Source organism: Physeter macrocephalus, chromosome 2, assembly GCF_002837175.3.
Source record: "Physeter macrocephalus isolate SW-GA chromosome 2, ASM283717v5, whole genome shotgun sequence".
Classification (NCBI taxonomy): domain Eukaryota; kingdom Metazoa; phylum Chordata; class Mammalia; order Artiodactyla; family Physeteridae; genus Physeter; species Physeter macrocephalus.
In genome coordinates, this window is record NC_041215.1 from 59,632,823 (window position 1) to 59,657,650 (window position 24,828).

Genomic DNA, 24,828 nt, shown 5'->3' on the forward strand with positions numbered 1-24,828 from the left:
TAGGGGAGACACTTAACTTGGAATGAGACTTTTATATGGTGTTTACTTTCAGTTTACATTAATATGTAGATCAGGGGAATAGTACGTACCAGTTTTTCTTCCTCTTATACAACTGAGTATGAAACATCTTGTTTCTATTTGATGGAAGCTGGGTGTTCATTTCCTAAGTATTATATTCCTTGCTATTTTTTCCGATTCTAGGTTGTCCTATAAGTGTTTTATATTACAGAAAAGTATTATGCTTTAAGCATACTATTGTGCCCAGGTAAACAAACATTCCAGATTTATGAGGACAATAGTTTGGCTGGAAAAAATTTAAAACAAAAAAACCAAAACAACTGTGAGAAGCAACTTTTCAAAAGTAGATTTTTCACCTATCTTCCTTCCCCCTTCAGGGGTTTCATTTAACCTACTGTGAAGAAGAAACTATTAAGTTGCTAAGTAAGTATAGAGAAAATAATCATTCCTCACCAAGGATGTGCATCAGACTCACCAGTGCAGCTTTAAAAACAAAACAAGAACAAAAAAAACCCTCCACCCTATTCCCACTGAATGAGAATATCCAGAGGGAGACCAGGGCTTATCTACACAATTTAAACTCTCAATTGGTAACTCAGAGGCATTATACTTGCTAAGCCCACAGCATTTGTGGAACGAATGGCAAGGTGAAGAAGGCTTGTGTTACTGTGCTCTGGCATACATACACAAACACACATACAGGGGAAACTGAAGACTAATTATGTAATTTGATAATAAAACATTAGATTTGGCTTATAGTATCCTCCTATCTACTTGCCCTCACCTCTTCCCTCCCAATGATTAAAAGCTGCTGGAAAGCTACCTTTTGAAACTGGATTTAGTTAACAATGACAACTGTGGACATGGTGGAGGGAAAACCTGATTTGAATCTCTTAAAGTTTATATTCTTAAATTAGGTAGACAATGTCCATTGGTATTTCTTTGTGAGAATGTACAAAGCAGAAGAATACATCCTTTCTTAGTGGGTTAAACAACTGTTACAGAATGCCATGTTATTTTTTTAAGGAATATAAAATCTAGGATGCTTAAATTGGGTCATTCATGATCACATACGTTAGAAAACTGTGTGAAAAGTAGCTGACATTTTTGTACTTTGAAAATGCAGAGATGAAAGAATTCTAAATACTTACAGAATCCTTTCCAGTCTTTTTCTTAGGTGATTTGTGTTTTGACTCTGATCTTTGTCTAGTTCTGTCTTTTTCGCTTTCCCGGTCTTTTTCTTTTTTATCCTTCTCCCGTTCAGCATCTGACTCTGGAGAGTCCTGTTTAAATAAAAAACAATGTCAGCATTTTGATAAAGAAACCATTCCATTAGAAAAAAGTCCCTATATAGGTAATATTTAAGAATACCCACATATAACAGAGTATGTATGTGTTCCTAGAGTGGTGGAATCTGAATCGATAACCTCACGGAATTTAAAACATTCCCAAGATTCATGAGATGAAGTTGGTCTTTCCTATGGGAAAGATGACATTCTGATAGGGTAAAATACCACTAAAAGAGCATCACTAAATTAAGTGTGCCTTCATCACTAAGGTTAGGTGTATCTTGATGTGTACCTAAGATTAAGAGCTGAGGGTAGAGGAAAAAGTTTAAACATTTAAACTTGTGGTTCTCAACAACAGCTCAATATATATATATATATATATATACAAACACACACCCTTGGGTCTTTCTCTAAGATTACTATAAAAAAACAGAGTGGGAGTCTTAACACTGTTATTTTTTTTCAAAGTTCGCCAAAAGATTTTAATGAAAGATTAAGGTGAACAACAACTATGAAACTCTTGAGTTTAGGTACACACCTAAACTCTGTTGACTGCATCGGACTAGACAAAAATTTCTACTGCCACTGAGAAAGTGAAGGGCAAAAGCCTACATGCAGTGTAAAAATTAAGAGTCTGCTTACAGATTTATGTCTTCTCTTCTTGCTTTTCTTCTTATGTTTTTTTGATTTCTTATAACTTCTCTCTAAGCAGCACAAAAAGAAAAGTGTCAGAATTTGAGGACATCCGAGTGTCAATGATTTTAATCAAGTTAAAAGATATGTTTACCAGATTCAGCACTAGAAGAATGTTCTGAAGCAGAACGAGACTCTGATCGCTGTCTTTTTTTCTTTGAATGGCTGTCATCATCATCTGAATCTGATCCCTACACAATACAAATAATTTCATTCATAATGATGGTAACAAATATTTCTATACACTTATGGTGCCATTTTTAATAAACTTCCTTACTGATCGAGAGCGGGAGCGTTTCCTGTGATGTTTTTTAGATTTCTTAGAGTGTTTCTTATTCTTTGAATGATGATGTTGACATTCATGCTACAGGGGCAAAAGAAAAAAATTTCAGAAGTTCACACTTTAGACAGTAGATCATGGAGAATTTTTAAAAGCTTTACAAATAGGTTCTTAAGAGTAAAACTGCATTCATTTTACATATTTAGGATGTACTCCCCCCCTTGAAATGGTGCAAAGAGTTACTATCACTTAACAAGGAACAGAAGAGAACATTTTAACTATCCCATACCCACTCATTTGAACATGTAAACACAATGTTTAAAAGTATTAATAAAATACTTTTTTTTTTTAGCAATGAGAATGGTGTGGGTACAGTAGGGACAATTGATACCCTCCATAAAGGTTTAATCTGCAGAATAGTTACACTACTTTCAAAAACAACAAAATATAATTATATTCATACATGGCTTTTCTGATGAACGTGGCTCAGCACTGGAATAAAGAACGACCTCAGAATCATCCATAAAGGAGGTTGGCCTCAGAAATTAAATGCAAAATCAGCTCTTTTCACCCAAGGAGCATTCCCTTCCTAGCCAAGCTTAAGATATCCAAAGGCAATCTAACTACACATGAAATCAGAAAAGGAAATGTTGTCTCTGTAGATTTTAACTCTTTCACTAAAATAATTATCAGCCTAGTAGGGAAGGAAAAATGCTGCAGTAAAAACTCCTTGCCCCCAAACATATCTAAGCCTTTGAAAATAAATTCTGCTTCAGTTTACAAGTAAGTGGAAACAAAATCTGGTTCAGGGACTCTCTCTCTCTCTCTCTCGATTGACTGTTCCCTGACCAAGGATTAAAGTGGCACCCACTGATTGACTGTTCCCTGACCAAGGATCAAACTGGCACCCCCTGCAATGGAAGCGCAGAGCCTTAACCATTGGACCGCCAGGGCAGTCCTCATTCTTTCTTTTTTTATGTCACTGAATGTTAACTCTTCTTCCTTTTCTACTTCAAGGCCCACATTATTGGGGTCCAAATCCTATTCTGATATGTTCAGCTCTTCCCTATGCTGCCATCATTTGCTCCATTTATGACCTCACCACTAATACCCCCCAGCACAGATCATGAAAGAATCTTACTGGAGATTCCTGAATTGGGGGAAAATGTTAAGACACAACCTAGAGCAGAGCTTCTCAAAATTAAATGTACATTCTAGTGCTCGAGAATCTTGTTAAAATGGTAATTCTGATACAGGATTTAGCCGATGGGGCCTGAGGTTCTGTATTTCTAACAAGTTTCCAGGTAATACAGATGCTGCTGGTCTGAAACACACTTTGAGTAGAAAAGATCTATAGGCCAACAGCACTAGATCTAGAGGCAGCTGGGAAACAATATATGGTACATGTGGGACATGTTAACAGAGCAAACTGTTGTCAATAATGATATTCATCAAGAACAATAAATCCAATGCAACAGTCAACAGTCAACTAAGTGACCTGCTATGCCCAATGACCATGGGCAGCACTATAATATTAAGTATGTGCTAACGTCGGCTTGCTGTAAAGCTCTGGTTTGTCTATAACTGATAGCACAGCATATTTGTTAAAAGCATTGGCCCTGGAATCAAAAGCCTATGTTGGAATCCCTTCCATGCAAATTACTTTTTCTCTTTGCCTCAGTTTGCTCATCTGTAACTTCATAGGGTTGTTATGAGGATTAAGCTCATATATGTAATATCTGTAAAACAATTACAACAGTGCCTGGCCCATACAGGCAGCAAATAATACTATTCAAAAATTATTGGTCAGTTTAGCATATTTACTATCTACAAGTGCCCATATGAAATCTTCATCAAAATACCCTTAATTCAGCTAGTGGAATAACTTGCAATTTTATCATTACTTATTATTTTAACAAAAACTTACTACCTTATTCCATTATTTTTCAGAACATCTTTGAGCTTCCAACACATCTAATGTAGTATAATATTTGAAACAGCTTAAAAGCTGTTTTCTGTTTTATAAGATTCTAATTTCTTTTTAGGTTTACTAAGTCACCCCATTTGACTGCTAAATTGATGAATTTCTGTAACACTGTATAAGTATGAAACAAATATGAAAAGTGTCCACTAAACAGATCTTAAAATTCCCATGCAAGCTTAGTTTGTTTCACTTAAAAGCAGTTTCTATAGAATAAACCATTCCCTAATCATCCCAGGTAATAAGTACATTTGTATAAAATTACTTAAAAGTGTAATTTAAGAAACATACTTTGATCATTCTAAATTCTTCAATTTTTAAAAAATTTTTATATATTTTGTAATATTTCAGCCACTTATGATAAAACTAAAGTTACCTCAAGCACATGCATAAAATCTTTAAATATTCGTTTTCTTTCAGACTCTAGAGTTATATCCTCAAATGCTGGCTCTTTTACAAATCTCTCCCGGATCTGAAAAATTCAGATATGGAATAAATATATGAATACTGAGAAGAGTATACCAATATGACTAAAAGGAATCATAGCAGCAAGTGAAAACTGTGACAGCCCAGCCCCCTCAAAGTGTTTATTTCCTTTCCTCTAGTTATCTCTTTGGCTATGAGAAAGAAATTAAAAATTTTTATCTTCAATTGTAAAGGAAAAAATTTACAAGTATACATACATCTTCCCAGACAGCATCCAATTCTATTGGAGGAGTAGCTTGTTTCAACATACTCTTAAATGCAGATTCTTTCCGTTTCATCTTCCGAGCCTCCTCTTTTTCTCTTTCGCGTTCACGGGCTTCTGCCTTTTCTAGTAACTTTTGAAAACATATTTAATCAGTTATAATAGTATAATATAATCTGTGTTAACTGAAATAGTTCATTATAATTTAAGTATTCTCCTATCATCTATAAGTTAGAGAGTCAATTATTTTTAGGAAAGGAAGCTTACCATCAGCCATCATCTAAGTACATTATATTCTGTTACCTTACCCTGGAAGAGTGTCCACTACTCTGTAAAATACTACTCCTATTCCCTTATTTCAATAGCTTACATACAACTTAAGTATTTTTGGCCAAATATATTAAAAACTATACTACTAATCTAGTGGTTCATAACAGTAAAGATGATAACTTACACTATTGAAAGCCAACTTAATATTTCCTGCATCTAATGTGGTTGATCTTTTAGTTGAACTGATTATTGCCACAAAGTCTTCAAAAGTAGTATTTACTTCAACTACAAATCCTTTATCCTAAAAAACAGAAATCTTGTTAATATTAATAACACTAATCAAAGGAACACAGTATCACTTTAAAATATATGGCACGGATTAACAGTTAATAGCAAGTATACTAGTTAATAATAGCAAGTATACACTATTTACCTTTAGAATGTCTTTTATTATCTTCTTCTCATCATGGTAACGTGCTTTAAGATCCTCAACATAAAACTTGAAAAGGTCAAGTGCAGTTGATCCTAATGAAAAAACTAAAGAAGTCAAAAGCTAGCTCTAATCAAAGAGCTGCAATTACTTTTTTGTTTATAAAACAAAAGAAAGCACCCCGCATGCCCCAACACAACCATCTTTCCCTCTGGCCCATTCCAACTATCATAACTACAAATTAGGAAAGAGAAGAATCTCACCCGGCTGACCAAGCATATTAGTGAATCTAATGTCGGAACTAATTGTTGGATACAATTCCATCCAAGATGACATAGAATGCAGTTGTCCATGTTCATGCAGTTCATCTAAAAATATCTGGGGGAAGGGGACAACAACAACGAACCCATTATATATTGAAAAGCCATCTTTAAGGACTTTAGAAATATTGGTACAACATGAATGAAAAAACATGTTAAAAACAGCTATATTTGGGCTTCCCTGGTGGCGCAGTGGTTGAGAATCCGCCTGCCGATGCAGGGGACATGGGTTCGTGCCCCAGTCCGGGAAGATCTCACATGCCGCGGAGCGGCTGGGCCCGTGAGCCATGGCCGCTGACCCTGTGCGTCCGGAGCCTGTGCTCCGCAACGGGAGAGGCCACAACAGTGAGAGGCCCGCGTACCGCAAAAAACAAACAAACAGAAAAAAGCTATATTTAAAACTCTTCTACCAATGTTATCACAAATATGTTTAGGTGCAAAGCATATTTGCTCTTTGATGAAAGTAAAATCAGCTTTTAGGCAAAAAACTATTTTGGACTTCAGAGAAAAGGACTGTTGAAAAGCTACATTACCGTTCCAGGCTTCAGTTTACTGTCCCTTAAGATAGATCATCATTTCCAGTTTGCAAATAACATATACAAATAAAGTCAAAACACTGGATGTTATCTCAAATGATGAGGCTAAAGAATGTGCATGCACATTTACTGCAAAATATACTTTTTGTTTTTAAATGTAACGCCTAATGTGTTCTGAAGGATTTTTTAATTTAATTTTCTTTTCTAAGAGGAAGATACACAATTTTACTAAAGCAACATACATATAGTGTGGGGAACTAGGATTCAACCCCCATGTCTGATTTTAAAACCTATTTCCTTTCTTCCATATTACTGTTATAACTTAAATTTTTATATGCTCACTTTATCTTTTTTTTTTTTTTTTTTTTTTTTTTACTATTTGCCAACTTTCAGGGCAACATAGTGGGACTTCAGTACTCAGCAATTTCCACATTTCCTGCTTCCTGAAATCCTTAGGGAGTTTTAATTCTATAAATGTCCCTAAATTAGGGGCCAAATTCTGCTCCTAAAATTCTTATACCTGCAGTGTTCAATGCCAGCAGTATATAACACAATGATTTTGAAGGTTTATTACCAAAATAAATAAATTTAAAAAAATATATTGGTTGCATGTTAAGACAATATTTTAGATATATTGGGTGAAATAAAAGGTCACTAAAATTAATTAAATTAGTAAGAAATTAAAATTATGTATGTGGCATACAAATTTTTATTGGGTAGCACTGTCCTGAATGACACCAGACATGTATAATACCACTTCTCTCCAAATGGGAATAAGCATGTCAATTCAGTCTCTATTTCTAAAATTTTTTCCTCAAACTTAATTTCTATCCTTTCGTCCTTACCCTTCAACATAAATGGGAACTCAACCCACCCCTGCTGTGTGATAACCAAGGTTCTTCACCTACTCCCTTTTGAGTCCCTAAAACAGCTTAGAAACCACCTTCAATGATGCTCTCTAGGATCTTAAAATCTACTTCATCATACCTGCTTTGCTAGTATTTGTTTCACTTCTAGGTTGCTGATAAAGTCATAGAATTTCGACACTGAATCCATTTTGGTAGTGAATCTCCTAACTTGAATGAAAATTAGAATTCACCTGAGATTTTTTTTAAGAAAATATGAATTAAAATAAAGATATTTGTAATTTATTTCTTAGAAATCACCAGGTAAGTTTTATATGAATTCAGGTTTGAAAACCATTATGCTAAAACTGTATGGCTCTTTCTCTCTTTTATTTACTAATCCCACCTTGGGAAGGGGAGGCAACAAAGCAACCAAGGTGCTTCAAAGATGGCTGAGGCTGGTTATTTCTTCTTCCCTTAGAGGAGAAGGCTCCCAACGTTGGCACTAATGACATCTTGGAGCTCGTAAACTTTTTTGTTTTGTTTTGTTTCGGGGGTTGGTGGTGGTGGTGGTCCTGTACATTGGACGATGCTCAGCAATACCTCTCGTCTCTACCCAACTAGATGCTAGTAGCAACTTCTCCCCAAATCATGACCACCAACAAAAGCACTAGTTGAACACCACTCACTGCCTCAGGCCAAGTCAATAATATGTCTTTTCCCTCATCGCCTTCCTTCTTTTTGTCTCCTTACATAAGGTTCATAATGTAACTACTCACATATGCTTGAATAAACCTTCAAAGATTTTATTTAATAACAGAATACCCCTATCCTTCAATTCTTTCTTCATTCTCTCCCTCTTGACTGGTTCTCTCTTATCAAAGAAAAGCCACACTCTTAACCCTGAGAGTACTCTTGAACTGTCTTATCAAAACATCAGAGAAAGGTCTGATTTTGCCTCTATTTACCTTTAAACTATATGGCAACTCTTTAACTTCCCCTAGATGTTGACAGTCACTGACCTTAAATGTTACATTGAACTATAATTCTTTGTCTTATTTCATAAAGAATCTCAACATTTGCCACTTTTGGTAAATTACCTTAGGTGGTATCTCAATGAATCATGTGAAGAAATGGTAAAAACAAAACCACAGATTGCAGTTCCCCTCCCCGCCCCAATTTGATTCATTAGGTCTAGGTGGGGTTCTGAGAGTTTACATTTCTAATAAGTTTCCAAGAGACAGTGATATGCTGGCCCACACTTAAAGAACTGCCCAACGCCATTAGCTTTCTCTGCATGATTAGGGTGTTATACCCATGACCACATTTCAGCTTGGAAGAAGTTGAAATGGTAGTTCTTTTAAAAACCAATGATGTGGGACATCCCTGGTGGTCCAGTGGTTAAGAATCCGCCTGCCAATGCAGGGGACACGGGTTCAAGCCCTGGTCCGGGAAGACCCCATATGCCACGGAGCAACTAAGCCCGTGCGCCACAACTACTGTGCCCACGTGCCACAACTACTGAGCCCACGTGCCACAACTACTGAAGCCCGCGCGCCTAGAGCCTGTGCTCCGCAACAAGAGAAGCCACCGCAATGAGAAGCCCGTGCAACGCAATGAAGAGTAGTCCCCGCTTGCTGCAACTAGAGAAAGCCCGCGCACAGCAACGAAGACCCAATGCAGCCAAAAATTAAAAAGAAAAAAAAAAAAATTAATTAATTAAAAAATGATGCTGGAGTTCTCGTCTCCTTCACATTCAGTTGCTGAAAATTTAGTCACGTTACCACAAGTAGCTACAAACGAGGCTAGAAAACTTAGATTTTAACTAAGGAGCCATGTGCCTAGGAAGGGGAGAACAGATTTTCAGGAGGTTGATTAATACTCTTCTGCAACCACTGAGCTTTAATGTCTCTTATGAAGCTTTTGCAATGGTGTAAAATAAGGAGAACTATAAGGTAAAATACAACAAAAATTAGGAAATCTGGGTCACAGAAAATATAAGAGCAAGTACAATGTCAATACTGAAACTGGAGAATGTGGATCAGAAATTCTAATATAAAGGCCACAAGCATCTTTTGCTAAGCCTAAAATATGGCTTTTATGTGTCTGGCATCGTTTCTGATTACTATTGATATAACTGGTATTAGCATGTTTTGCTTCAGATATTCAGCTCAGTAATTTTCCTCTGCTACTACACTTCCTTTAAAAGGTATATTCACAACTGAAAAGAGACCTACTGAATCAAATTCTGGGGGTGAGGCTCAACAGTCCCTGGTTTTAACAATACTCCAAATGATCCTCTGGGAAACCACTAAAAGGAAACCATAGAGTAGTAAATGTTACGTTTTTATGGAATGAAGACTGCAATAATGCTATTCGCTGTGGCATTTAAGATGATTAGTGATCTTTGGCACCATGGGGAGTTTTCTAAAAGCCGTCTAAGTGATTCTGATGCATGCTAAGTTTTGAGAACCACTGCCTTAGGAGATGACAATGTGCTCTACCCTAAACCAAAACAACTGTTCTTTCAAGAAATAAAACCTCTTATTTAAGTCACTGTAACTTAGCACTTACCCTAATACAGTGTTTAATGAAAGAGACTCAGTAATTAAAACACAGCATAGATTCAAAGTCTGGCTCCACTACTCAGTAGCTGAATTTGGGCAAGTCACTTCATCTCTCTAAGCCCATTTCCTTACCTATATAAATGACCATAACAAAAACAGTACCTACTATCATAAAATAAGGCTATCATAAAAATTAAGAGGTTATAAATTTTAAATGCATACCAATAAGCAATCAATGCTAACTGCTATTATTATTATTGAAATGGAAGTTTGGTGTAATATAAAATGCAAAAATTCATTGCTCTGTGATAGCCTCCATTACTAAAAGACTAAAAAGTGATACTTGGAGGTCAAAAGAAGCCACTGGCCTATATAAAGAACATGTAATTTTAGCTCCTCTGTACAGTGTTTAAAAATTATGGCCCATCCTCAAAACCATTCTCTAGAACCTAAAAATCAACTAGTACTAATAACTCATCACACATATTTTATTTTCAGTCCCCCCTCAGGATATCTACTACTCTTTCCCAAGTGAAACCTTATCTATCAGTGCTCACTTTAAATACCAAATCTGCTACAGCCTTCTATGTTCCCCTAGCCTGAAACAGCTACTCTCCTTAAGTGGATTCATAACTAACTATAGAACTTAAGAGTTAAATTTGTATGGATCCTCTGCAAAAGCTCAGATTAATAATCTGAGATCAAGATTCTCAAAATTGTTTACGTCACTGTTACAGGTCATTAACCATATTATACAATTAAAGCTAGAAAACAGAGCTTTTAAAATTACCTGAAAAGATTCTCTGTTTTTACGCTGTCGTCTCCTTTCCCGAAGCAAACTCTTCTGTTTTTCTTCTTCTTCTTCCTTTTCTAAAGCCCGAATGTGTTCTTCAAAGCAAATTAACGCATCTTCTTTATCCATGTCTAGAATTTTTTTCAGTTAAAAAGAAGTAAAAAAAAATTAAAATCAAATGCCAGTAAAGAAAGCCGTTTACTTATTTGCATTAACTCCCTACAAAGTTCAAATTCGTTTTACCAAAATATTTATATTTAAACTCAAATATGACTTCTAATTATCTAAATAGGAAGTGTTCAAGGAAAATTTATTTTCTTTTATTTATAATTTTTTTTTTTTTTTGGGCCACGGTGTGCGGCTTGTGGAATCTCAGTTCCCCGATCCAGGGATCAAACCTGTTGCACCCCCTTGCAGTGGAAGCGTGGAGTCCTAACCACTGGACCACCAGAGAATTCCCATATGAAAAATTTCAAAAAGACCTCATTAAAACATAGCCCCCAAATCCGAGGATGAAACAGAGAGAACACATGACACAAGTAATAAAAAGAAAATAAAACTGTTGTGATAAATTTGTCAGCAATATCAGAATTACCCAAGGAGTTTTTCAAAGTACAGAATTCTAGGCCCTCCCTCAAACTTACTGAAGTATGGTATTCAGAAGGATAATCAAAAAAGCTGTAATTTTAAAAGCAACTAGGTAGATCAGAAAAAGAACTTGGGGAAACTTACTGTAAAATAATGCTAATCCATTTTTTGCCTTTTGCAAGCAAATCTCTAAAGTCATTACCCTCGAGAGGACAGCATGAGTAAAATGTGGTTATTAATTTGGTTCCCACTAAGTCACATAAAAATGGCAAAGGACAATTTCAGGCTTGACCTAATAAACATATTTCAAGAATATCTGATAAAGCTAACTTCAGATTTTGGGGAAAATATTTTGTCCTGAATCACAAAACTCAATTAGAAAGAAATATCCTATCTGGAAACAAACAAAACAGCTTTTCAGGGATGGACAAACAATTATGTAAAATTCAGTTAGTGATCACATAAAAAAAGTGACCATTCTTCGCTGCTGGACAACTTTTAAAAAACTGTTCCTTCCACTTAGTCATCATTCTTACTCTGCAATTCTTCATCTTCTGCAAAAGTTGGATTATCCATCAGATACTGCTGGGCTTCAGACCAAGTAGTAGAGTATGTCACGTTAGCCATGTTGTCAAGTATGTTTTTTAAGGCTTCCCAATTTCTCTTTCGCAACTGTTTTGCTTGCTCCTAAATCAAAAATATGAATATATGTTTTGAATTTCAAATAAAGTATGACATATAAACTGCAATTAGTGAAGGTTTCTTCACATTCTAACTGATGTCCAAATTTCAAATGTTACCCATTTACTTTAAATATCAACACTCTTTACCTTTCCAGTGCTCCTGCCTAACTGCTTGGCTTTTACCTTCAAATTTTTTTTTTAACCTCTCTTCTAAAGCTGGAATCTCACCTCCCTCACCCCCTCGCAAAATCTCTCCTCCCACAACTATGCATTGTAGACACTGTCCAAACGAAAGTTACAAATCACACAACAGGTAAATGATAATGTGTTCAACCACTTGCAGCTATGTTCAAATTTTTGTCAATAATACTTACATTTCTGTAAGTCTCTTGGAAGACTGGATAGCATGCAACTTAGTGCATAACAAAACAGACATGAGCAAAACTAAATGTATTTGTAGGATAGTATTTTAGTGTTTTAAAACACTATCCTACAAATACATTTTAACGGTAACAATTACACATTACTGCTGTTCTTGTAAAATAATCATAAATAAATGCCTTATAAGCAAAAACACTGAGTATTTTTTCAAACCAAGCTAAAAATAAGTATTTTTTCAAAGTGGGCATAAGACAGCCAAATTAATGACAATCTAAGTGTCAGCTGCACAAATCTCTACCTACTATGTTCACATCAGTACTTATTATTATAGGAGCTATCTATTTTTAAATGTAACTTCTAATAAATAGATCTGTTGCACCATATAAACTAAATAAACCAACAAAAATGAACATGTTATAAAGTAACTCCTAAACAGGATGAAGAAACATCTTGTTTTATCAATAAACACCAGTAAGAGTGAATAATACCTTTTCTTTTTTTGAAAGAAAGAATAAAACATCTTCATAGATTTCAAGACGATCACGTTCTGATATTGCATTCCAGACTTCCATCTCTCCAAACATTTGCTCTGCTTTTCTATTTGTTAAAAAGATTAAATGTTACTCTATACTATACCATAAAAATTTTAAACCATTTTAATTTTATTCTAAATTTAATACCACCAAATGAACACTCTTTTCCACTCTTAAGTTCATGATTGTATTATAAGAGAAAACTTTTGTTAAATTTTGTTGATTTTGTTTCAAATAAACAAGATGTGGTTTCACTGGTTCAAAAAAAAAGAAAACTTTTGGATAATTAAGAAAAAGAACAAAACAGCTTAGGCCTTGATTTCTCCTTTAGAGATAGAGGAGATAATTCCAATTGAGCGATGTTTTGTAGTTAAGACTACCTCTATTTCTCAGGGTAGCGACAGAGACTACCAAACTGCCCATGGAACTAAATTACAGACTTCAATAAACTGTAAGAAATTTAGTTAACAGATAAAATAGGACTATTGAAAGAAATGGAAGAGTTCTTCACTAGGCTTTTCTGGAAAAGTGAGGAAAATAAGAAAACATATAAGGAAAATGAACGTCACAGCCTATTGCAAAGATGTTAATAATGAATTACTCACAATTTTAAATAACAAAGCACTCCAAAAAGAATGCTATATAAATTTTCAAAAATGCTATATACATAATGAAAATAGCCTATTTCTATTCAACAAATACAAAAAAATCTGAATTTAAAAAAAAAATTTTTTTTAACATCTGTTTTGGAGTATAATTGCTTTACAATGGTGTATTAGTTTCTGCTGTATAACAAAGTGAGTCAGCTATACATAAAAACATATATTCCCGTATCTCTCCCCCCACTTGCATCTTGAATTCTTATATTAAGGAGAAAGGAGTCAAGCTTTCATTATGAAATAAAGTCTTTCTCCCTTTTTTATTGTAGTCCCTAATTAACAACTCAGTAAGTCTATAAATTCCACATTTAACTACTGATTTATCTTTTACCTTATGGAACTGTCACATTCACAATCATTTAGCTTTAACGAACATCTGGATTAGTTACTGCACTTGGTAAAAAGTCTGACACAGAAACAGTACAGTAAACATATACCATGATCAGTAAAAATCTTACTTGTATCTAGTTGTGGAAGTCATTTTTTCATGATTTTCAAGAAAACGCTGAAAGGATTCCTTAGCCTCTTTGTATTTGGATCTTGCTTCTTCTTTTTCTTCTTTCTCTGTCTGGACTTTATAAGCATTAAAGGCCTGCTTTTTTTCACTCAACTTTGCTAAAGCACTAAAAAATAGAAAAATATCGTATAAGAGTAAATGAAAGTAAGATGATCAAGTGTTAGTGCTTTGAAAAAATAAATTTCATTCACAAATTAAGAAAATGTCAGTAAGTTATTAAAGATAGCAATTAGAAAATAATTTCTACTTTAAAAATAATTCTAACATCTATAGCAGGGTGCCCCGACTATATGACAAGCCTTTTAACTTTTTTGGTTCTTATCAGACATAAAGCAACTCAATTATTGGTATCCAAAATAACAGAAGACCATGGAGTGAAAAGTTGTATTATTTTACATAATTTAAATATTCTAGGCTTGGTTTGCTCAAGGTGGAAAGTAAATAAAAAAATCAAACTGTTACCTGTATCGTGGATCATTAATGATCATTTTCATAGCTTGCTCCCATGAAGCATTAGATGGTACCCGCTGAAAATCATTTAATGAAAAGTTAAAATTTCACACAAATATAGTTAAGTCATACAACAAAGTATAATACTCACTGCAAACAACAACCACTTCCCTTTGCAGGAGTTTGAAAAAAGGTCTAAAAAATAATTTATTGAAGCAAGCAAATCTGTGTAATATATCTACAGACTAAAAAGAAAAACTGAAATTTACACAGACCATGAAGACTTCTTCCTCAGACTACTGATTAGAAAGACAGAACAATTTTTATGAATAAAACCTTATATTAAATACTGAGGTGGAATGTACTGTGTAGTACCTTAAACATTCTTTTTGGTTGAAAGTCAGTTTCTCAAAGTTAAAAAAAGAAAAAAGACAACTTTAGTTCATTTTCAGTCACAGCCGTTTATACGATTAGTATTTTTAATAAAAGCATCAAGGTACAAACTGCACTGAAGGATAATTTCATTTATTAGACTTATAATAAAAATCTCTATTATAAATACCTTTTCCTTCAATAATTCTTTAAATGCTTGCTTTGCTTCCTCCTTTGTATTCCAAGTATATGTTTTTTTTGCTGGTTGGCTTTCTTCCTCCTCCTTTTTGGGAGTGAAACTAGAGAGAAATTTATACATTGTATTTACAATTTAAATAAACACTTGCTTCATTTAGGAAAATAATGTTTTATTATTATTTGTTTGCTGTTGAGGTAAACAAATTAAACTTATTTGACAAGTTTAGAATAAAGTCTCCATGAGACACATTTAATGCAACATAAAGAAATAAAAGTACTATATAGTTTTTTCCTCTAACATTCGGTTATTAAGGCCTTGTACAAAGGCTAAAATAAACATTTATACTACAACATTAATTTCACTAGCCCACAAGTTAATACTTTCAAATGGCTTATAAAACTTATTCAGAGTCCTCATTTTAGTGTCTTAATAATAGGATTTGGACAAGTGTGCATAAAATATAAAAAAGATATAGAGATCAATCTAAATCGGGATTGGCAAACCACAACCCATGGGTCAAATCCAGCCTGCTGCCAATTTCTGTAAATACAGCTTTACTGGAACATGGCCCTGCTCAAGAGTTTGCATACTGATTATGGCTGACTGCATACTACCACAGCAGAATTGAGTCATTGTGACAGACTGTATCACCAACAAAACCAAAAGTATTTACTCTTTGAAGGTTTATGAAAAAGTCTGCCTAACACTGGTCTCAAACAGAAAGAATTACCCAAGAATTGTCAACTGTACTTGTTTGAGGGATCTTTATGAAAAAGTTGTATAATCTTAACATTTCTTCCTTTATAGAAGAGAATGCAGGAAAAGACAAATCAAAAAACAAACCCCAGGGCTTCCCTGGTGGCGCAGTGGTTGCGCGTCCGCCTGCCGATGCAGGGGAACCGGGTTCGCGCCCCTGTCTGGGAGGATCCCACATGCCGCGGAGCGGCTGGGCCCGTGAGCCATGGCCGCTGAGCCTGCGCGTCCGGGGCCTGTGCTCCGCAACGGGAGAGACCGCAGCAGAGGGAGGCCCGCATACCACAAAAAAAACAAAACAAAACAAAACAAAACAAACCCCATCCCCCACCTTTAAGTTGAATGCATATTCTGGAATACATACTAATAAAAAATACAATTAATACATACCCTCTGAATCAAGTAAACTTACTTTGGAATATTTATTTAAAATCATCAAAAATATTGTAAACAGCACAGCCAAAAATTACTAGCTGTAAATGATCTATGTTCAAAGTAATTAAAATCAAGTTTATTATACTGACTCAAGCACTATAATAAGTAAACAAAAAAGGAAGCAGAAAACAGTTGTTTGTTAAAAATGTGAAAAACAAATTATTGTGAAAAAATACAATAGGTATGAAAAGATGTAAAACAATATTATTCTAGAAAGGCTAAATGTCTATCAGTAGGAGAATACTTAATGTATATATAAATAATTAATATGTTGAATATTAATGATATAAATAATAATATTCAACATGATAGGGTATGGATCTCTACTGAGGTAGATGTTTCTGATATATTTTTTAAATTTAAAATATGCACATATTTTAAATGCACAAAAAAGGAAGACGGATATAATTAAAATGTTAACTGTCACTCTTTTATGCCTTCAAATATACTATATAGGTATCTTTTTAAACTTGTAAACATCAGAAGAAATTATAAAGCTATTTTCATACTTTGGAAAATGAGCATTAAAAATAATCATAAAAGTTTATAAAAGGGGATAGGAAGATGAAATCAATATACTTAAATATTAAGATGGGTGACCATGTTTGGATCTTGACATCATGATTAACTTTTTTTTAATATATGTGGATATTTAAAATCAAGAAGCACAGCTCAAGGTTACTTTTTGTAGCTATAAAAAGCACAGCCATATGAAATATTACTAGATCATAGGGTACATACAAACTGTAAACTTAGAGATGCAGCTATTTGGCCTTATTAAAAAGTTGTACCAATTTAACCTCACTAACAGTTTTCCTGTACACTGTTAAGTGTTATCTTGATTTTTGTCTACTTGATTTTTGCTTATTTGTTCAATACTGAACTACAGCAACTTCCCTGCAGTGCTGTAGTAAGCCATATTTCAGAATGAAATAGAAAGAAAATCAATAATTCTGATCCTGTCTTAAAATTTTATTAATCATGGGATTTTTGCATTGATTTTGATTTAAAATACTGCATTTTGATTACTAAGGTTTTTGGCACTCCTTCAAATTTGTCTCTTACCCTATCACCAGCTCTGCTTCCTAAACTTGTATGGATTAGTTTTGCAACAGTTTGAGAGCATGAGCCCACAAAACTCAATCTAAAAATTATCCCATTATCTAAAGGCTTATATTTTGATTCTCAAAAAACTTTTATTAAACACTTAATGGCCACTTACTAAATCAGCATTTTCTTATATTAATGAAGTCTGGTACTGATTTGCAGAAAACAAGTTACTAAACTTACTCAGCTACAGTTTCCTGCTTAGATGTTTCTTCTCCAGTATTACTAGACACTTCAACACTTTGATCCTGAACAGCAGGGGTACTAGTAAGTTGCGCTTGTTCTTCAGTCGAAATTGTTACTGTATTTTCATTATCTACAACAGTAGCAACAATCGAAGTAACCTCAGGCTCAGGAACAACTGGAACAGTTCCACCGACAGTACTAGAAGCAGAGGTGGAAGCACTTGCATTGGCTGCAGCAGCTGCTGCTGCTGCTGCAGCTGCTGCTGCAACAACAGCAGCTGCTGCTTCTGCAGCAGCCATGGTGCTCATTGTGGTTGGAATTTCTGTTGTAGGAACTGGGGCTGTTGATGTGGTGCACTCTTCTTGTTTACTATATATTTAAAAAAGAGAAAGCTAGTCAGTTCATTATGAACAATCACAAAGCCAAATAAAGTTAGTTTTAAATTATCATAAAAGCAAATGAATAGTTTCTCAAGAGAAACTACTATAAGGGAAAAACGGCAGTGCTGCCAAACTACTAAGCCATTCAAAAAGATTAAAACCACAGTATGAAACTGAATTACTTTGATTTAATTCAGCATTCGTGATAATGTATGATAGGCACTCATGCAACAATCTGCGTTTCCAAAAGTCCAATAACTGTTTTCATTTACAAAATGTCCTATCAGATTGTATTATGCCATAAAATTTGACCTACATCATTAATTTCATTTCACCCATTAAAAGGAAAACCTGAATAAAGGAAGGGAGATATACTGATACTTCATCTGTTCCCAAATTAATTCAAATCAAATTTTGGACTTTTCTGTAACAGTTTTTGTTCAGGATGCTGTCCAAATTCTAATAACTGTCTAGGAAAACATCAAGTGTGTATCTTGAGTAAACATCTCTTTCCCTACCCCAAATCCTCTGAAGACATCAAACTATTAGGTCTACCATGTTAAATACTATTTATACAGACAGTTAAAACAAGAATGTTACAGGAGATACTAAATTTGTAAATATGTACTGGTGTCCAAAACTGCTTACCTGCTTTCTTCAGCTTTGATCATTGCTATTAAAGAGAAAAAAAGAACAGTTACGTACTACATAGCTTTTAAATACAATCAATGAAAACAGACTTTAAAAGGAGATAAAAGTTCTATACAGTAAGATTTACCACCCTTAAAAAAAAAAATCACTACATTTATAGAGCAAAGGTTCTGTAAATTCCAGGGCAGCAATTAAAGAATAAAAACAAACTTTAAATAACAGCAAGTTTTAGGAAAGCTTCTTCCCACAATGCTACTTTCTCAAAGGCTGTTGGCTACTGCAAAAACTCCCTAAAAGTATCTGCATAATTCTGGAATAAAATAGTATTTTCCCCAGGGATAAAACTACTTGTTTTTTGTTTTTTTTAAAGATACTAAATTCAAACTGGGGTCGAATGTTGTTATGAAATTCCAGCACATATATACTAGCATTGACAGGTAGATAGATAGTTATGCACACCAACTATTTGTAATAGGGTTATATCAGAAATGAGCTTGATATTTCTTAAATGAATGAACTCAGAATCTACCTATCTACAATATTATTATTAGCCAATGCTAGTATAGAAGTATAAATTGAGCTTTAAAGATCTGCACTCAATATTTCAGCTCTCAGTCTAGTTAAAGTAAATTTTTCTTTAGGGGTAACAAAGATATCTCATTTATTCAGCGTTATTAGGGAATGAGATGCTCCATGTAAATGATAATATAAACTTAACTCTATGAAAATATTTTTAAAACTTATCCCCTTTTAAAGGAAATCTGTTTAGTATGGCTGACAAAACATACTAAAGGGGTTATCAGTACGAATTAAAAAATATTTCGGATAATGACCATCTAAGCTAATGAGGTGACACAGGGAAAAGGTAAATAGACATAAGACCACAATGCCTTTAAGAAATTTTTATTCTCTCTTTCCTGTCAGAAGTCGTTACACGTTGCAGACTACTTTATTAGACCCATTCTCCTATAATCTGTTGCTTCTAAGCCAACAGTTTATGACACCAGATTCTATTAGAAGAGTAAAAGAACTAAATTCTCAATTCCTGCTCTGAATCTCTACTATTTTAAGCCCTAGGTTTTATATTAGGTAGTATTTCTAGATTCTCAGGGATATTCTGAATAGTTGAGGATGTTGGAAAATTCTCCTTTTGTAAGTGAGGCATGGTATTCTATTTACTTTAATTCTCCCATAATAAACATAAAGGCTATTCTGCAATGTTGTGCTAAAATAAAATCAGCATTAAATGTAGAGTCTCACAATATATTAACAAATTTAAAATGATAAGAGTTCAAGGTTCTCTGCTATCTGCTGAGTTAAGTCACATATTCCATGTGTGCACCAACACTCACAGCTGTCTTTAGAAATATTGTATGTCTGTGTTCAATTTTCCAATGGTAAATTATGTTTTTTGTTTAAAAAAGAAAGTCAAAGTACAATGTTAAAAGCTACAAGCTCATTTATAATATAACCCTTAAATGAAAGGAATTCTTTGAATTAGAGATTTCTCACTGCAGATTTATCCAATTATGGTTAGTGAACATCTGTGACATACTCTTAAAATGTTAAATAATGACAGAAAATGAATTATCAAAGCAGCTCACCATGCAGGTTTGATTTTGTAATAAGACTTCCAGCAACAATGGTATTCTGGTATCCTAGTTTCAGTGGAATCAAATCAAATAAAAATCTATTTAAAATCTATAGAACTGAGTTCTAGAGCAACAAGAAAATAAGAGCCCATAAAACTGTTACACCATTTAAAACGTTCTAATCACTTTATTTAAAAAACAAGGTCTTTGTTTGAACAATCCTATTTATGAAGGACTGTTCCAATGTGAATGATATATATATACATAAAAAAGTAACATTAAAAATTATCTTTCCCTGTTTTACCTTCAAGATCTTCAAGTTCTTTAGGTTTCGCCCAGCGGGATTCTTTTGTTTGAGAATTGTAATAGTAAGGCTTTCCAGAGTCAGATTTGTACTCCTTCCAAGGGCATTTAGATAAAAGTTGCTAAAGCAAAATAAAAACCTTCAGTTAATAGTAATATACTTAGCATCTTTCATCATTCACATCACTGTTTTTACTAGATATTATCAACCCATACAATTCTAAAGCTTGCGAGATGGTGATAATATAAGCTACCAACTATAGGATACTTACTAACTAATGTTAAGTTATTTGAATATATTATGTTTGTCTAATGTAATGTACCTATTAAGGGGCAAAGACAAGATTCAAAACCAAGTCTATCTGAATTTCAAATCCTATGTGCTCTTGCCATTTACATCCCACCATAGGTAAAAATTACCATCCATATTTCACAAACAGGCTTCTCAAATATTAATACAAGTAGGAAAAACATAAAATTTGGGAGAAACCAAAATCTGATTTGGTTATGCTTAGATTTCAGTTTCACAAGCAATTTTTATTACAAACTTATGTGAACTACCTTATGTAAGGAAGCACTGTAAGTATGATATACTTAAAACCTAATATACAGGGCTTCCCTGGCGGCGCAGTGGTTGAGAGTGCGCCTGGCGATTCAGGGGACGCGGGTTCGTGCCCCGGTCTGGGAGGATCCCACATGCCGCGGGGCGACTGGGCCCGTGAGCCACGGCCACTGAGCTTGCGCGTCCGGAGCCTGTGCTCCGCAGCGGGAGAGGCCGCAGCAGTGAGAGGCCTGCGTACCACAAAAAAAAAAAACAAAAAAAAAACAAACCTAATATACAGAACCTGTTAGGGTGGAATGAGAATGCTACTGAAAACTCAAATTTAATCAGAGTCTTGGGCAAATATCTATGTCAGTATTGGGATAAATGAAAAATTTTATCATCTGCCAACTTCCCCTCTCAAGTACTGCTGTTCTATAATTAGTGTGGTGGCCTGGAAAATATTTTTACCTCCTCAAATTCTTAATTAAGAGGAGGAAAAAAAAAGAATATGCTGCCTACTAGGAAAAACCTTCAAGTATGGCTTTGAAATGCCAGATCAGCTCTTACTTCGGACTCCAGACTTCCTAATTAAACCACAGGTAATACTGCTTCCTTAGTTTATTCCTTCAATCTTATTTTCATATCTGTGTTTTTTTTGTTTTGTTTTGTTTTTTTGCGGTACGCGGGCCTCTCACTGCTGTGGCCTCTCCCAGCCGCGGAGCACAGGCCCCGGACACACAGGCTCAGCGGCCATGGCTCATGGGCCCAGCCGTTCTGCGGCATGAGGGATCCTCCCAGACTGGGGCACGAACCCACGTCCCCCGCATTGGCAGGCGGACTCTCAACCACTGCGCCACCAAGGAAGCCCCTGTATATTTTGAATGGTAAAATTTATAACATAAAATGAAATATACATACTTTTTTGGGGGGGATATTTTCCAAAGAGACAATTTCCCATTCTAAAAGATTGAAGTATTTGTATTTGTAATTTAACTTCATCTCCATTATCCTAGCCCCACTGGAAAAATTTAAGAGCCCAGTAGAAGTTATCTGAAATCACTCAGGTTTGCTATAAAGAGGAAAACAAATAAAGGGCAAGCAAAGAGAGTACTTTTTTCTTCCAATTTATTCTTTAAATACCTTTCTTAAATTGATACCACCTGACAAAGGTTCCTGAGCAGGGGTAAATATCAGTAAACAAAATTGGTCTGCCTATAGAAGGGAATGAATTTTATTTGTCTTTTTGCTGATTGGTGTGACTATACAAACCCTTTTCTCCTCTGAATGCCTGTGTAGCATCCTTTTCTGATATAAGCAGTACTATTCTTTGGAAAGCCAAATACCCACCAAAATCCTAAAAAAAAAAAAAAAAAAAAAAAAGACCCAATCTATTTAATCTCTAAATTCCAGTCCTCAAACTTTTACCTCAGCAGGAGTTTTAAGATCATCTGGTTTCTCCCAAGTAGACTGTTTTGTTTCAGTATTATAGTAGTAGGTCCTTCCATCAGGTGATTTATGTTCAGTCCACATTGATTTCTAAAGAAAAAAAATTATAAAAATATTTATTTAACAGTGCCACTGACAGTAAATATCAGTATCATTAGTTTCAAAGCAATATATGAAGAAATTAAAAGTATAAAATGGGCATACTTTTGACAGTTATTTAGAATAACTGATCAATGCCAAGTAGGGAGGTAACTGAAAATAGAATATTTTTAAAGTACCTCAAAAGCAGCATGGATCAGTTCAGGTTTTAGGATCTCTCTCCATTCTACAGTATCAGAATTATAAGGATATGACTGCTTATAACTACTACACGTAAGAAAATCTTTCAGCAACACAAATCTATGCCTTGTGGATAAAAAATATATGAACGAGATACTAATGTAGTATAGGTGGATTGATCATGAGCTCAACAACTCTAACCCACAGAATATTTACATCAAGTTGGACAAAGTTCTAAATTGACATGCCATAAAGATACAGGCATCAAAATTAGAAAGGATGCCTTGCATGACAATCAGAACTTAATAATCAACAAGGTGAAACTTAACAGGGATAAAATGTGAGAATACAAATGCCTCAACACAAGATGAGTAAGATAAAGTTTTACATGAAACTAGTTTGATACAGATATAAATCCACTAATGGGGTCCAAAAGAACTACTAAGAAACTACTAAAAGTTGTTAGTAAGACCTCAAGTATCAACAGACATGATAGCTCAAATAAAGGTTGCTTAAGGGGCTTCCCTGGTGGTCCAGTGGTAAAGAACCCACCTTCCAATGCAGGGGACACAGGTTCTATCTTTGGTGGGGGAACTAAGATCCCACATGCCGCAGGGCAACTAAGCCCACAGGCCACAACTAAAGAGCCTACATGCTGCAAACTACAGAGCCCACAGGCTCTGGAGCCCACACGGCACAACTAGAGAGAGGCCCACGCACCGCAACTAGAGAGAAGCCCACGCGCCACAACGAAGACCTGACACAGCCAAAAAAATAAAGAAAATAAATAAATAAAAGGTTGGTTAAGAGTTTTATAAGGTCACCATATATACACATGTGCACAAACACAAAATAATAATAACAAAAGGGGTTGGGAGGAACCTTTGAGAGATGATAGATGTCTATGGTCTTGGTGATAGTTTCATGGATGTGTATTTATTCCCCAAATCATCCAGTCATACACATTTAATATGTACAGCTTTTCATATGTCAATCATACCTTAATAAAGTGGTTTTTAAAAAGCAGTTTTACAAAGAATCATGAATGAATGAATTACTGGATGAGATCAAAGGTACTAAGCCCACTTCTGGGCACCAGATTTTTCAGACTAAAGTATGCTCAAAAAAGGGTTATAAAAATGATCTATACCAAATTTCTACAAATCTAAAACAAAAGATTGTTGTACATTCCTCTAAGGAAGAAAAGGTAAAATCACTGTCAAACCACCACATTTTTTTAACACTCAGACTTAGATTAAACGTTTTGAAAGGACTTATTCTTACTTATTAGACTTAGGTTTTATCCCCTATCACTCCTGTGAATACATAAATAGGAAAATAGGCAAATAAAATAATTAATCTATTCCTTAAACTTTACACTCAGACCCCTTATTGTATCCAAGTTGCTAATGTCCATTATATTTCCACACAATACCATCCATCCCCTGTTGCGTACCAAGAATCCTACTAATAATGCAGCATTTCTTAAAAGCAAAACGAAACAAGCCATAAAATAACTGAAAACCACTGCTACTGGTTCTTAATTTTCTCCTTACCTATTTAAAACTGGCTTACCTTTCTTCCCTCCTTATCAACTTTACTGAGTAACGGAGCAGATCTACTTTTTTTTTTTTGCGGTACGCGGGCCTCTCACTGTCGTGGCCTCTCCCGTTGTAGAGCACAGGCTCCGGACGCGCAGGCTCAGCGGCCATGGCTCACGGGCCCAGCCGCTCCGCAGCATGTGGGACCTTCCCGGACCGGGGCACGAACCCGTGTTCCCTATATTGGCAGGCGAACTCTCAACCACTGCGCCACCAGAGAAGCCCAGATCTACTTTTGATTTCTGCTTTAGGAATGTGGCTAAACACATGTGATTCATCGCTTTTCCTACTCTCTCACATAATCATTTTATTCCTAGCTGATAAAAGAGTGTTATGCCATTATTTCTAGGATTTTCTTGCAAACCACTGACATTCAGTCTTCTGATGTTGGCACTTTTACTGTTCAGTCATGTACAACTAGGTGATAACTGCTGTCTGGAGAACAAAGATCATAGGACA

General features: G+C 34.9%; 1 protein-coding gene across 8 annotated transcripts in view; it reads right to left on the minus strand.

Moving 5' to 3' along the window:
* The window catches only part of PRPF40A (pre-mRNA processing factor 40 homolog A), a 55,737-nt gene that overhangs the window by 586 nt on the left and 30,323 nt on the right, over nucleotides 1–24,828 (minus strand). For 2 of the 8 annotated variants that reach the window (XM_007117651.3, XM_007117649.4), the window contains exons 6-25: nucleotides 22,469–22,579; nucleotides 20,501–20,621; nucleotides 20,209–20,262; nucleotides 18,602–18,626; nucleotides 17,571–17,942; nucleotides 15,084–15,192; nucleotides 14,534–14,598; nucleotides 14,013–14,177; nucleotides 12,851–12,959; nucleotides 11,835–11,985; nucleotides 10,708–10,841; nucleotides 5,913–6,027; nucleotides 5,653–5,744; nucleotides 5,404–5,520; nucleotides 4,945–5,082; nucleotides 4,638–4,733; nucleotides 2,278–2,364; nucleotides 2,095–2,191; nucleotides 1,950–2,011; nucleotides 1,170–1,301 (exon numbers count right to left, since the gene is read on the minus strand). In XM_007117651.3, coding sequence (XP_007117713.1) covers nucleotides 1,170–1,301; nucleotides 1,950–2,011; nucleotides 2,095–2,191; nucleotides 2,278–2,364; nucleotides 4,638–4,733; nucleotides 4,945–5,082; nucleotides 5,404–5,520; nucleotides 5,653–5,744; nucleotides 5,913–6,027; nucleotides 10,708–10,841; nucleotides 11,835–11,985; nucleotides 12,851–12,959; nucleotides 14,013–14,177; nucleotides 14,534–14,598; nucleotides 15,084–15,192; nucleotides 17,571–17,942; nucleotides 18,602–18,626; nucleotides 20,209–20,262; nucleotides 20,501–20,621; nucleotides 22,469–22,579 — 2,352 coding nt within the window. Of the gene's footprint in view, nucleotides 1–1,169; nucleotides 1,302–1,949; nucleotides 2,012–2,094; nucleotides 2,192–2,277; nucleotides 2,365–4,637; nucleotides 4,734–4,944; nucleotides 5,083–5,403; nucleotides 5,521–5,652; nucleotides 5,757–5,912; nucleotides 6,028–10,707; nucleotides 10,842–11,834; nucleotides 11,986–12,850; nucleotides 12,960–14,012; nucleotides 14,178–14,533; nucleotides 14,599–15,083; nucleotides 15,193–17,570; nucleotides 17,943–18,601; nucleotides 18,627–20,208; nucleotides 20,263–20,500; nucleotides 20,622–22,468; nucleotides 22,580–24,828 lie in introns of all 8 variants that reach the window. The other 6 variants (XM_007117650.4, XM_007117648.3, XM_028478041.2 and 3 more) reach the window with 3 other exon arrangements.